Source organism: Solea senegalensis, linkage group LG19 (genome assembly GCF_019176455.1).
Source record: "Solea senegalensis isolate Sse05_10M linkage group LG19, IFAPA_SoseM_1, whole genome shotgun sequence".
Classification (NCBI taxonomy): Eukaryota; Metazoa; Chordata; class Actinopteri; order Pleuronectiformes; family Soleidae; genus Solea; species Solea senegalensis.
Genome location: NC_058038.1, coordinates 7,484,909 through 7,499,062, shown reverse-complemented (window position 1 = coordinate 7,499,062; position 14,154 = coordinate 7,484,909). Strand labels below are relative to the sequence as shown.

The 14,154-nt window shown below is 44.6% G+C and overlaps 1 protein-coding gene across 1 annotated transcript; it reads right to left on the bottom strand.

Moving 5' to 3' along the window:
* Positions 1 to 1,104: 1,104 nt before the first annotated feature.
* On the bottom strand, positions 1,105 to 13,301 carry stk17al (serine/threonine kinase 17a like). The gene is made up of 7 exons (XM_044051580.1): positions 12,975 to 13,301; positions 8,954 to 9,166; positions 4,672 to 4,816; positions 3,538 to 3,664; positions 3,396 to 3,444; positions 2,841 to 3,020; positions 1,105 to 2,124 (listed from the first exon to the last, which is right to left on the bottom strand). Exons 1-7 carry the CDS (start codon positions 13,085 to 13,087, stop codon positions 1,824 to 1,826), a joined length of 1,128 nt encoding a protein of 375 aa, XP_043907515.1. The 5' UTR covers positions 13,088 to 13,301; the 3' UTR covers positions 1,105 to 1,823.
* Positions 13,302 to 14,154: the final 853 nt, after the last annotated feature.

Here is a 14,154-nt window from a genome sequence, read left to right as displayed (position 1 = left end):
ATCCTCTAGAGTTATAGAATTTAGTGGAGGGTGAGACACAGCAGTGCTCCACTTTTGTCCCCTCACGATGCATGTGAACATGTTTGATCTACATCGGAAGTTTAAATCACAAAAAAGTCCAAGTTTCCCCGTCACAACAACTGATCTATTTTTAATAAATTCATTATCCTGCAGATGTCATTATCAAAAAAAACAATCAAACACAAAGAGTTTGATAGAAAATGCACATGTATTTGTTTGGTTTTTTTTCTTCTTGGTTACATTTTGCAATGCATGCCATCAACATTTATTCATTTAAACAGAAAGTCCACAGGGACAAGTGCAAACCTGCCTGAAATCCATGAGCAGAAAACAACAATAAGTACAAAATAAGACTATATGTATGTATATATATATATATATATATATATATATGTATATATATATGTATATATATATATATATATATATATATATATATATATATATATATATATATATATATATATATATATATATACACATATACACATATATATATATATACACACATATATATATACACACACATATAATTATGTTATGACATTCATACACTGGTAAAAAACAATTATCCTTACATATTATATCTAATAGTAACTCACAATATACATTTCAGTACTTTTGAGAATTCGTTTCCGTTTCTCTGCTCCCGAGTATCTGAAGGCAAACATCACATATTTATACATCTCTGGGCTCTTCAGTTGACCATGTCATCGTTCATCTATTATAATAATAACAATTATTATTATAATAACAATAACAACAAAAACCTCTGACCACTCCCCCCCCCATCATGACTGATGTTAAAGAGCATGATATCTAGTGGCAACATTGCAGTTACGTACAAAAACAAAACTTGTGCGACTTGTGCAAGAGCCAACGGAACAAACAAAGTGAAATACTAATAATAATAAATGAATTTGTTGAGGTTGATAACGTGGCACTTTGTGGAAAACACGTGGCAAAGACAGTGGAGGGTGGTTTGCATGTACAGTACGTGGTGACAGGTGACTGTGCCTTTGGTTGGTTACGATCACACAGAAATCCAACAACAAACTAAAAAAGTGCTTGATTGTCCTTATAAGAATAAGAATGCTACCATTTCCATGTCAAGAGTGGCTTTGTATATTTAAAAAGGGGCCAAAGTGGTTTAACTGAACACATAAATAAGCATAACAATAATAATAATAATAAACAGTGGGTGGGGCTTCAGCGTCGGTGCCATCCTCTTCATTAAGCAGAACCACCTGTCAAAACCCTTCACTTCCTTCAAGAGAACTCACCACAGACGATATGTCTGGGTCAGCTGAAGCATAACATGTTTTGATGAGCGCACACAGTGAGTGAAGTCGTTTCCCTGCCTCTTCTCTTCAAAAAAGGCTTAATTGGATAAAAAAAAAAAAAGGAGAAACCAGTGTGTGTAAGTTTGTGTGTGTGCAGGGGGGTGAACTGCAGCCCCGCCGTTAAAGCCGAGCGTGGTTCACTTTTTGTCACTTTAATAAAAAAGGCAGCAGTGCAGTCCCGCGACACAGTCTCACGTCCCTGCCGTGCACTCATAAATCAGCACGGACACACACACACACACACCGACCACACATTCACACAGAGGTATCAGACTACACTCAGCCGAGACATCACAGCAGTAGAAGCAGCCAACAGCAGGCGCGCAGCATCCACACGGCACGGCGCCGCGGCGTCACTTTCAGGCGCTGCAGGCTCAACGCTCGCTCTTTTCAAAGCCGTCCACTCCATCGAGTTTGAATTTGTTCAGTCCCTTTCCTCAAACCGCCCGAAGCTTCAACTCAGCACATCAGCTCCTGCTGATTTCGGGCGATTTCGGGTCGCGTGGGAAAGAGGGGCTCGCTGAAGGAGAAGGCGCCGCGGCCCGCTTTTAGCCCACTTTGGCCCGGGCACGCGAGGAAGGAACCGATCAAGTCCAGGTCGGGGGAGGGAGCCGGGCTCTCGGGCTCCGACTCGGACTGGCTCGTCTCCGGCTCGTCCAGAGACGAGGCCGACCTGGAGTGGAGATGCGGGTGGGAGTGGGGATGGGGGAGCTGGTTCAGCCAGGGGTGGTTGAGGCATTCTTCTGCTGTGGCTCTCTTCCTGCACACACAAACACAATAACAGTGTGGATGAGTGGAAATTCCCCCAACAGTTTACATAACCGACCGATCGCCTGGATCTTCGGCCCATTTTCTCGCAGACGTCGGCCGTATTCATTTTCAACGTCTGGTTTGGAAAAACCACACACACGCACAAAAAAAGAAAACCCATTTTGCAATGAAGATCCCCTGACCCCCTCCCCAACCTCCACTTAGACACCAAGGAATCTTCCACTTTTTCCAGTGTCACCACTAAACTGCTGCAATTAAATGATACGGACTGGAGGTTGTGGCAGAGGCTGCTGCTGCTGCTGCTGCTGCTGCTGCTGCTGCTGCTGCTGCTGCTGCTTTTCATCAACAAATTGTGGTGGCAAATTAAAAGCTCTCAGTTAGAATTGATGCATGGTTAGAGTATGGTTTCATAGCTTCCTTTGGAAATCACCTTCCTTAGCTTTTTTTTGTTTGTTTGTAAATTTGATTGCATCAGTGCATGGGCATTTTAAATGAGGCCAGTTAACGCTCTATATTTGCACAAAAAAAAGGAAGTGTTTTCTCATCTGTGTGGTGCAATTCTTGTTAACACACGTTACTCATTTACGCGCATGCTGTGATGCACTTCCGTGCTGACGCAGACCTGACTCACATCCTTGATGGTGATGATGGATAATTTGCTGTTTTATCTTTTCATCTTTTTTTTTTAATGTCACGCAGCCTCACCTGGGGTTTTTAACCAACAAGGACTTGATGAAGTCGACAGCTAGAGAGGAGATGCCTTCAAACGTGTCCAGTGAGTAGTCTACGTTGACTTGGGAGATGTTGAGGAACGTCTCCTGCTTGTCGTCTCCCAGGAAGGGAGACTCGCCTGTGAGCATGACGTAGGTCAGGACCCCGATACTCCTGGTAGAGGAGGAAGAGAAAAAAATGAACAATTTGTGACATAATGTGGCACAACACATTTGTCTTCCTCTATGCTGCAGTTAGTCACTAATGGATGAATATTAAACACAGACACACGTTCTGTTGTCTCGTTTGGTTTCCCTGAGCGTTTGGTTTCCTAAGTATTTGTGTGACAAATACACATCATAAAATGCAAAAACAAAAGACAGTACCAAATGTTAAATAACATATCTTTAAGGAAAGATGTCAAATTTTGAATCTGCATCCCGTCACGGTCCTAATTAAGTCTTTATTCCTAGACGTAAGGCAGAATACTAAACGAGTGTTGCATGACAGCCATTACAATAATGTCATTAGTTGCAGTCGTTGACTCACCACATGTCTGTAGCAGTGCTTATGGGTTCATAGTTGAGGATCTCGGGCGCTGCAACGGAACACACCACTCCAATTAGTAACGGAAAAAAAACGACACTCGGTGAAGTGAAAGACTCCAGGTGACCGCGGGGGCCGGACTCACCCACATACTCTGGTGTACCCAGGATTTCCCTGACTTCTGTGAGGTTGTCCATGCGCCTGGACAAGCCAAAGTCCACGATGCGGATGTCCCCCAGGGGTCTGGCACTGGTCAGCAGGACGTTCTGAGGCTGGAGGGAGAGAAAAACGCACGGATTAGATCGAAGAATAGTTACGCAACGCGACTAATGGTTATTGAAGGAGATCGCTAAGTGAAACACTGGTTGGACCGAGTCCAGCGGGATCTGGGGCCAGATCTGGGGCCTCTGGCTAAGTCTATCAGACGAGATGAAAGACAGGTAGGAGGTTTGGCAGGAGCACATGTTGTGAGCAGATGCTACGGTATGCAGTACGTGCTACCGAGCTCCACTCCGGGTCAGACTGGCTGTGGAGAGGCTGCGGTGGTTAGAACATATGAGATAAGCACTAGAGCACGAGAGGAGACGGCGAGCCGCAGCCGGAGACATCCGTCAAACCACAAGAGCGAGGGAGGAAAGTATGAGAGTCACCTCTTGAGAACACTTGGGTATGATGAGATGTATGTGGGGACTGTATGAGGTTGTGTTTTTTGAGGTGAAATCCTTGTCTATTGTTTTTGTCAATGGACGATGGTGTGGACGAGTTTGTGGTTTATGAAGTGACCCAAATTCCAGTTTAGCGGCGAGGTAAGGCAGTGAACGTCTTCCTAAAATAGGAAGACGTTCTATTTTAGGCCGACATCCTATATGTTTGGCCGTCCCCTGTACCTGCAGGGCCGTCAACTGCAGTTACACCTTTATGTAACAGCGGGATTTAGCACGCAGCGCTAAACAATGGATTTAGAGTATTCCGCCATTTAATCTAGAACACATGTACGGTTGAGTAAAGCATTGTATAACATGTAACGAGACGCCGGGTTCAATTTTCAAGACGCTTACGTGTTAAAAGAAAACGTCAGTGTCGACACCTCGGGGGCCCGTTTAGAGAAAACATGATAGTTCAGTGGGGCTCCTTCACAGGCTGGCTCCTCGTGGGAAATAGGGTATTGGGACACTGGACGCGCTGCGCTTACATAACGGAAACTGTATCTGCCTCAGTGTGCCGCTCGAGGGACTTCACCGCCCCACATCGTCACGGAACATTTCAGACGCGCGCTCACCTTCAGATCCAGATGCACCACGTTGTTTCGGTGCAGGAAGGCCACGCCGGACAGGATCTGCTTGGCCAGCCGGATCACGTCTTTTTCTGTGAAGGTCTCGTCGTCATCGGCGACACACTGGTCAAAGATCTCACCACCGGCGGCGCTAGAAGGGAAACAGAGGGAGACGAAACTGAGCAAACAAGAACGAGGATAAGGGGTGAAGGGAAAAAGAAACCGTACATGCGTCACCATCACAGAGCGGAGTTTAGTTTGGCCGACTTTCACTTTCTGAGCGTCCATTTTAACTTGTCATAATAAATATTGCCTTAAACTGTACAAACACGCCTTTCCTCTGAGTATGAAAGCTGACAATGATGAATTTCAACTGATCCCATTAGTGCAATTGAAGTCAACAAGTGTTTCCTCTTTCTTTAAAATGACATAACAGCATAACCCCCTCAATGTACTTTGGCTTGAAGGAACGACGTCCCTCCACATCAACAGGAATTCATACAATTTTAGGGAAAGTCCAACTCGGCACGCACCCTTCCCCTGCTCAGGAATATTCCCGCAGATAAAACCGGTCGTTTGAGATTACAGCACGCTCAGATAAAAACCTGCACAGCCTGATATATTGAACGTTAACCTACCAGTGTAAATCTAGAAAGCAGAAACGGCAATGACTGAACAGAGCCTGGCAAAAATGAAAGCTTAAGCTTTAAAGAAGCCTGAGAAAGTGCAGAATTGTATGGTTGGTAACTGGATACCGTTCTGCAACGGCCCCAACCTGTGTCGCTTTCAGCTTGTTAGCTCATAACAATTTACACATAGTCCAAGGGATTATCCTATTCTGGAATTCAGTAATTATACACAACTTGGTGGCGACCTCACCGATTCTCACATTTTTGTGGATGAAATAGTCAGATTTCTGCCCGGTCTTGCTGTGCTTGTGAAAGAACATAAAAAGGTAGAGACATGGTGGATTTACAGTGGAAGCTTCCACTGGTCAAATCAATGCCTGAAGCTGACAGTTCACCCCCTAAAAACAACCCAGAACCATGTGTGGAGGATTTAGATGGTACACATGCTTTTTATCTTCAGAAGAGACGAAAAAAAACCTTTCTGACTTTGCTCAGGGCATGTTTGTTACATAACCAGCACCACCCAGGCTCCCGTTAGCCTCCTCACCCTGTACTGCTTACTGTCCTCAGCTGTGAAAACAGCACAGTGTTTATTTGTTGGATTTTGAGGATACACACTATTGGCCTTTATAATCTTTCTATTTACTCCCAGCATCACATACATGAGCTGCCACCTACTGTACAGGTCCTACCCCACGTGTTGCAAACAAGCCTTTAAAATACTAAGTTTGGAGATGTCTGAAGAGCTATTGAATATTAATGCTGAAACTATTTTGATAAGTGATGAATTGGTTTTGAAGCTTTTTTCATGATTAAAACAACATTTCTCAAATGTGAATCTTTTCTGGTTGCTTTGCTCCATATGACAAAGAAATCATTAAAAACTGAATCACGGTGGACAAAAACGGGTCATTTCCAGGTTTGAGAAACACTGATGGTCATTTTTCAACCCTTACTGACCATTGATGGACCGAACGATTACTCGATGAATCGAGAAAATAATGGACATATTGACCGATTAGTTGCAGCTCTAGTGAATAATATACGTGTAAAGGTTCTCCTCACCAGACCTGACATGAACTATTTCAAGCTGTCAGCAGGAAAAAGGATTTAATGACTTTTTGATGAAAGGCCATTTTTGCTGCACACATGCAGGTTTGGACACTGAAACTTCCCTGAAGCCTTAAAATATTCCCTCCCTCCTGCAAAGAAGCTAATGTGCTCGCTACTTGAGCGTGCACGCCAACATCCTCCCCCTGCACCAACCACAAGACTAATAACCGACGAGAGCAAAAGGTATAAGGAAGCAAATTAATGGAGCTTCAATCTATGAATATAAGATTTTTTGGGGGTTTTTTTACAAGGAAAAGGCTGGTGGTGGAGATCTTTCAGCCGTAATCCCATTCCACATCCTTTCCTTTTGTTTTTAATTCAAAGCGATTCTTGGCTGAACACCAAGCCGGGCGCTCATTGACGTCACCTCGACAGCAGACTGTCAAACAGTTCCCACAGGCCTAACTCGGAACTATAGTCCAATTATATCCCAGCGAGGACATTAGCGCTCTGGGTTACATTATACACAAGGAGGGGATATTGAATCAAAATTTACATGAAACCATGGCTCTTGGAAAAAAAAAAAAGGAAAATAAATGAAATTCACGTCATGCTATGTTAAGGGAAGTCATGCAACGTTACAGATAGCCTGCAGAGAACTCTGAAATTCAAATAAATGCTTGACGATTCCTTATGAATGTGCAAGCCTTTAGCATTACAGAGAGACTCACATCTAAAATGGGACGATATTACATTCTGGGGTTTGTTTATGATTTACAGAGACATCATATTTCAGCTTTAAGGCAGTTCAAAGAGGTGGAAAAAGCAGGATATATAAAAGGGCTACTCAGAGACGATGCTCACAATTGAGATGGTTTAAAAACTCGACTTCTTCTGACTTCACCAAGGATGTGGTTGTGGCGATGAGAAGAAGCTTGTGTTTGTGTGTTTATCTGAAGAGGAGGAGGAGTGTGCGCGACACTTCACAGCAGTGCGGCAGTGCGCTGCTTACATTTAAACCCACAGGAAATGGAAAATGGTTTGCATTTCTTACAATGCACGCTGATGTCACGCCGTTTTTTTTTTTAACACATGGTTTTCAGAGGGGTAGTTGCAGCTGTAGCTTTTAAGAAGAAATAAAAAAAGTAGAAACATTGATTTTTTTTTGATTGATTAAATATTGTGCATTTTGCAGGGGTTTGAAGACTTGGCAGCTGGACAGGAATTGTGGACAAGTGTTGACTGACCTCCTGCTGCGTTTTCTCTGCAGGCATGCAGGGGTGAACTGCGGTGCTACTTCCTCTTTCACACTTCAGTGAGAGGTCAAACGCTGACCTACAGAAAGTCTTTTGTTCTGCAGAAGAATTCCATGTCAGGGATGAGGATGACTGGCAACGGCTGGGGCAGAGGAGCCGTTCAGAGACAGGGTCAGGGTATCGTGGTTCAAGTGTAATTGCCCAATGTTATCTCCCTGTAATGAGGCGGGCGAGAGGCAATTAAGGCACTAAGTGGTGTTTCCACATCCCAATTAAAGACCACGATTAGAGCAAATGGAGGGACACTTTACTACAACGAACACCAAACCAACTCAGACAAAGTTCATCTCGGCCTGTTCAGTCGCCAGCAGCAGCAGCAGCAGCAGCAGCAGCAGCAGCAGCAGCAGCAGCAGCAGCAGCAGCAGCAGCAGCAGCAGATCACTCTGTGTTGTCATTTTTTCTCACAGTGAGCAGAGATGTCACTCTGGTATTTAAAGTGATGCTTCCTGACAGCATTTAGCGTAACAACACTGAGGTGTTGAGACGAAACCACAAACAGAGACAACTTCCTCATAAGGAAGCGTTTCGCAGCAGCGCAAAGGATGTGCATTTTTTTACGTGTGTGCATGTGTTTTTTTTTTTAAGGTTAAAAATGAGCTGGTTAACTCATAACTCTGAAGTTTTTCTTCTTTACAGGCTCACAATTTACGTGGAAACACGTAAGCAGAGATGTATCTAAATGTCATGCGGTGAGGGTTTTTCCCGCCCCCAATTGAAGAAAATTATATTTTGCTTATCAAGTGAAATGAGATGAATAACTCAAGTTCAGTAGAAGTCAATTTAGTGCTTCAGAAAGCCCCGGACACTCAGCAGGACAGAGAAATGGTTCATTGTGAGTGATTTAAGGGTTTTAATCTCCCTAAAGATTGAGGGCTTGATCATGTAAATGTGATGTGGTGAGGTGTCCCCCCCCCCAATTAAAGAAAACAATATTTTGCCTCGCAAGTAAAAATGAATACATGTAATAATAGTCCAGTTTAATGTTTATGACCCCCACTGACAGTAAACATGATAAAAAAAATGTTTATTGTGAGTGATTTAAGATTTTCATTTCCCTAATTTTTGACGACCACATGGCTTCACCACAGTTTTTCAGCATTAAAGTGAGGGAAGTTTGAAAGGACGTCAAATTATCACTATAATCTCCTCCTCATATCCGCGCGCTTGCACACAAACGTGAACACAAACAAACGTCGAGTGACAGTCAGAATGTGATTTAGAGCCTCTTCTCCCTCCCATGAACTTTTATAGACCTTGGTGTTGCTTTTTCTGTCATGCCTACTGTCTTACCACTCAAGGAGGAGGATGATTTCAGTGTTGGTTTCGTAGACCTCGTGCAGCGCCACCACATACGGGTTTGCCTTGGCCGACTCCAGCACAGAAATCTCGTTCAAGATGTCCATGCGGCAGTCCTCACCCTTCCGTCGCTTTCGCAAGAACTTGGCGGCGTACTGCTTCCCCGTTGCCTTCTCGATGCACTTCTTCACCACCGCAAACTTTCCCCTGGGAAAACAAAGAGGGGGGAGAGAGAGAGAGAGCAAAAGAGTGATTAGTGAGGAGACAGAACGATCACGACCACATTACTGGCTTTGCAAATAGATTTGGTCAGAGTCTGGTCTGTTCTGGATCCAAGTGGCCAGCGAGAAAGAACGGCAGCGAATGAAAGGTTAAAATTACTGGACACTCATTGCAGTTATTCTGCTCTGAGGTGAAAACTAGATTACAGTGCAAGATGTTTGGAGAAGCCCGCCAACAAGCCACGAGTGCAACACTGCAGGCGAGGTTAGAGAACGGTTCAGAGATAAGACGCTCACGAGTGGAATCATTTGAAAAATACAGGACACTGCTATTAACCGCCGATGTTCTCAGATGCAAAGGCGTCATTAGGGCTTTTAGCAAAGATTACCGCCGTCTACTTTTCCCTTCAGCTTTAAGGAGGGTCTGACAGCAGGCAGATAAGGCTGACAGTTTTGGCAACAGCTGCTGAACAGTGGGCCGGGACCCGATAAGGATATAATGCCACTGCACATGCGGGTCGAACTACAACAAAAGACGCATCAGCGCTATTGCTGAATGTCACTGGTCAAATTTGAGAATTCATCCCCTGATGCGACGCCATCGCTGTCATCCATTTCTCTGCATATACGCTGATGGATTCAGAGGAGGTGTCAAAGGTCAGCTGTGGGTGCGGGCAGGATGTCCGATGTGTGCAGAATTGCCTCTGTGTCAGGCCGACCTCCATCACCAGCCGTCCCTCCCAGGCTGATAATGAGGCCTTGTCTCGTTTCCCCTTTCTTTACAGCTGACAGCAGCAGGGACAAATGGAATTGTGTCAACGCCTCCGCCCAGACCCTTGGCCAAAGCCTGCCTCTCCTTTGACAGCCACACAAAAGCTGACCAGTCGGTTAACGCAGCCGCTCAAAGACCCGGGACCACCCACATGACCGCGGCTGGGCAGGCCAGGCTCTTGGGGGTGGGTGGGGGGCCACTGCTGTTATAGTCAGCTTGGAGCCTGAGCAGCATGCCAGAATGGATATCGCAACCTCAACATCTACAGTATGTCCAAGTAACAGCTCAATGTTTTAATGAGCAGCACAATACAAATACACCGAATAAAGCCCTTAGGGAGAGTGAATACAGGATGTGAAGGAAACGTGTGAACTGGGCAGAGTGTGAATGAAGTGGCTAAGTCAGCATGGTGCCAGTCGTTTTCCCACACAGCGTTACTCCAAGCCCACTGTGCTCCAGACCAAAAACAGCAACTGTTCTGGCCGGAGTCTGGCCCCGGTTTGGCTACCACCCCGGCTGCCGCGAGGGCCGGCTCCTTCTCCCTTCTTGGCTCGTCTTGCGGAATGGTTGATGGTTGAATCATTGTTCAGAGTGAAAAGGCAAAGCCCGTCAGAGCCTTTTCATCCTTAATTAGCCAAGTTCAGAGCATGCAGCGCACAGTGGGCTGGGAACGACATGTGGACTGAAAGGGAATGACCGCTGGCCGTGGAAAGGAGCAACGGGAGGCCTTTCAAAGGCTGACAAGAGGTCAGAGGTTACTAAACACGGCCATCCTCCAGCCGGCAACGTTCACACTCAGCCACTAGTTACTAGGCAGATGAACCACATGGTTGATGGATAGTAAGCTTACACTTTTAAATGGTTGTTCAAGATCTGTAAAGCAAGGCCCTTGACTAAAGTACAGATAAAAGGCTTAGTCTGAGGCTACAGGAATGCATAGTGCATTCATTTATGATCAATAAACCCTCCTACTTGCTCAGTTTCTTTCAACCTAGCTCTGGTTAACACTTAATGTTTTCCTCAAACAAAAGAAAAACTGCACACATGCAGTTATCTAGATCAAACGGCTCATTCACAGACTCATCTTTAGGAGGAATCTGTCAGACACATGTCACTCATCAACTTTACTGTGCCACACAAAGCTGGAGATGGTGATAGGTTGGTTTAGAAAACCACTTTCCTGCGGTGTCTGTGTTTTTCTTGTCTCTCTCAGCGGGGCACTGACTCATGTCTGAAGTGCAAACGAGAAATGACAGCACTCATTTGCTTGCAGCGCAGACACTCTGACATGCAACACAAGTTCCCTTCCTGTGCTTCAGAACGGGCCACAACATTTTCTTTGTACGCACTTCTGCAGGGCACATTTTTTAAAAAGGTGCAACCAAAGGAAAAAAAAAAAGTAAATTCCAGCTCCTACAGGTTCTAATACGGTCCAGACACCCTTTTCTAATGTACAGACTTCATAGCTGATCCCTTGGCATGCAGCTCTACATACATTCCTCTCCTTAATGCGATTATGAGGCCTGATCTCAGGATGCTGTTGGGTTGGAGTCATGAGAAGAGGAGGCAGGACGGATGAAGGGTTGAGGGTCAGAGAGTGAGGGGAAGGCGAGGATGTGTTTTGAAGCTGCCGTGCCTCTCCTCTCCCCCCCCCCATGGGTTCTGGCTGCTGTCCCGCGATGTCTGACAGGCAAAACTGACTGCTCCCTCTGGACTCTTTATTTAGCCCGTCCCATCACACGCCGCAGCTATACGCGACGATGAAAAGTCGAGACTCGCAGAGGCAGATGCAAACTTGGCTCAAGTGGTGATCAAACAGCTGCTGCATTAAGCGGAAACCAAGATGTCCACAGTGGTTTCTCCTCTTTAGCTCCCAAATGCTTTCAGGGTAAAATCATTACCGTCTGGCAGACTCCAGCATCCCGGTGTACCATATCACTGGTATGCGTCGGGCGGATGTACGTGTCTGATGGTACATGACACATTTTACAATGCATGTCTTAGAGAATGAGGAGCAGAAAAACTGCCAAGAAAGCAAATGTGGATCTATAAGTTGAGGATTTGACATAGTGTGCATGGAAATGGACAACACATGTTTCCTTGTTGAGTTATTGCTGTTGTGGACAACTAAACAGGAAGGCATTAACATGTTTTGATCTTACAGCATGTTTTATTTAAGGCTTCTGTTGTTCCTTTTCTGTGTTTTGCTATTTTAATGATTGAATGTTGACTTAAATTTGGTCTTTTATGTTCCCCGTGATTGATCACATCCAGCAATGCACTTTTCAACCACGTTTTAACCGAAGTTCTACACAAACAATTCACAACATTTTTATAATATTACATCTTGGACAAAATTGGGAAGTTGCGCATGCGGCGTTTCAAGGACATTTCCCACGACTGAACCACAGATGTCAACAAAGAGGTGCAGTTTCCAAACACAGGGAGAAACATGACGAGACTGTGCGGACAGAGCAGCAGCTCTACATGTCATGACCAATAAACGTCACGGACTCACTTCTGCTCAAGTCATTGAGAGAGATTCTAAACTCCGTGTCATCCAGGAGGACGCATAATGTATGCAGGCGCTGCAGGGGCGCGCTTTACCACTGCGCTGTGCTGTGATTCACTGAACAGCCGCAATTTCCCCCACAGGGCTGGAATGTGACGGTGGAAATGTTCAATTAACACGCTTCGCTTTTACGCGTGCAGAGAGCAAATCTTAAACGGATTATATATGTGCCACCTTAATCTGGTCAAGATATTTTGGTACCAAGCAACCGCAACTCAGTGTGGCTCAACTCAAACTTTTCATATGGGGGGGAAACATGTGTTCTCAAACGACCCAAAATCATACATGTGCACAATATGACTTAACAATAACAATATATTTATATTAAACATACAAGAAGCACATACAAATGACAGCTAATATATATTTTTTTAAAGATAAACAAGTCATTTCCGAAAGATATGCGTGTAACAAACGCATCACATTAAATAAATAACGCGTAAAACTCACCTGCCCAGCTCTCTGCCGACCAGGTCGTACGCGGCCGTGAACGGGTCACTTCTTATCCTCGTGTGGATTTTTGTCATCATTCCGTTTTTGTTCATCGTGGCTGAATCTGGCATTGACGTGAAACACTCACTTTACAAAGTAGCCGAGAGGAGAGACGCGTTTGAGATCCACTCAGGTCCAAACTCGCATGATAAAGGAGTGAATGAGAGTGAGACTGAGTTGCTGCAGCAGCAGTTGTGTGAGACACGCACAGGCAGATAATCCAGGTTAGCACGACAGACCGAGGAGGAGGAGGAGGAGGACACACGGCAGGAGAGTGTGACAGTCGGCGTGGTTAAATGACTTAGAACGCCACTACACACTCCTGACAATAATGTGCCGCTCAGGCCCCGCCCCCAAGCGCCGACGCACAGCTGCTGCAGCCAATGACTGCGCAGGAGAGGAGGGACCCGAGGCAGCTGGCAAGTGATGCATTCAAGGTAAAACAGGTACACACACACATAAACATTAGTTTTAGTAATGTAATAGTTTTGTTTTTTTTATCATGAAGAAGGGATTAAACAGTGTGTCACATTTAGGATGTTTCTCTTCTGCCCTAAATGTTCATACTGTGCTAAATTCTCTAGATTTGATGTTGTAACGATGCCAAGACAATAGTTTTACCTGGAACATCCTGAAAACATGACAAACATGTTGAAAATAACAGCTCCTACAGGTTAACGTGTAAAGTATTGAGCGTGGCTATACTCTTACACAACTGTTATTGGTAAAACATGTGTTTGTCCTATTTTTTCATGTCAAAAAAGATTAATATTATGCCAGGTTTATTCATTGCATTGCTTGGGAATTACATACACATGTTGCATGACAGATAGAACAAACCTTATACACTTAAGGCCTGGATCATGTTCTTTCACTACTGAAAAAGGATGTGTTGTTGTTCTGTGCTTGGTTTGAGAAAAAGATATTGAAGAACAAGTTCAGTATTTCAAACAAACTTAAACTGTGGTTAGTGTTAGTGACTATGGATAATGATATAATAATCAAAATACAGTATAAAAACAATGGTATATACAATTTAATAAAGTAAATAGGCAAATGACCCGAACTTTACCCCGAGACGAAAGATCATGTTCATATTTGCACAGAGAAACACAAATATTTTGTCATCTCTGGAGTG

Bases quoted from the DNA above. Each gene is read 5' to 3' on its own strand.
- stk17al (XM_044051580.1), bottom strand. From the start codon at position 13,087: ATGCCAGATTCAGCCACGATGAACAAAAACGGAATGATGACAAAAATC. The intron at 4,817-8,953 runs GTAAGACAGTAG...TTTCCCTTCTAG, and splicing joins ATCATCCTCCTCCTTGAGTG to CGCCGCCGGTGGTGAGATCT. The intron at 3,665-4,671 runs GTGAGCGCGCGT...CTCTCCCTCCAG, and splicing joins TGGTGCATCTGGATCTGAAG to CCTCAGAACGTCCTGCTGAC.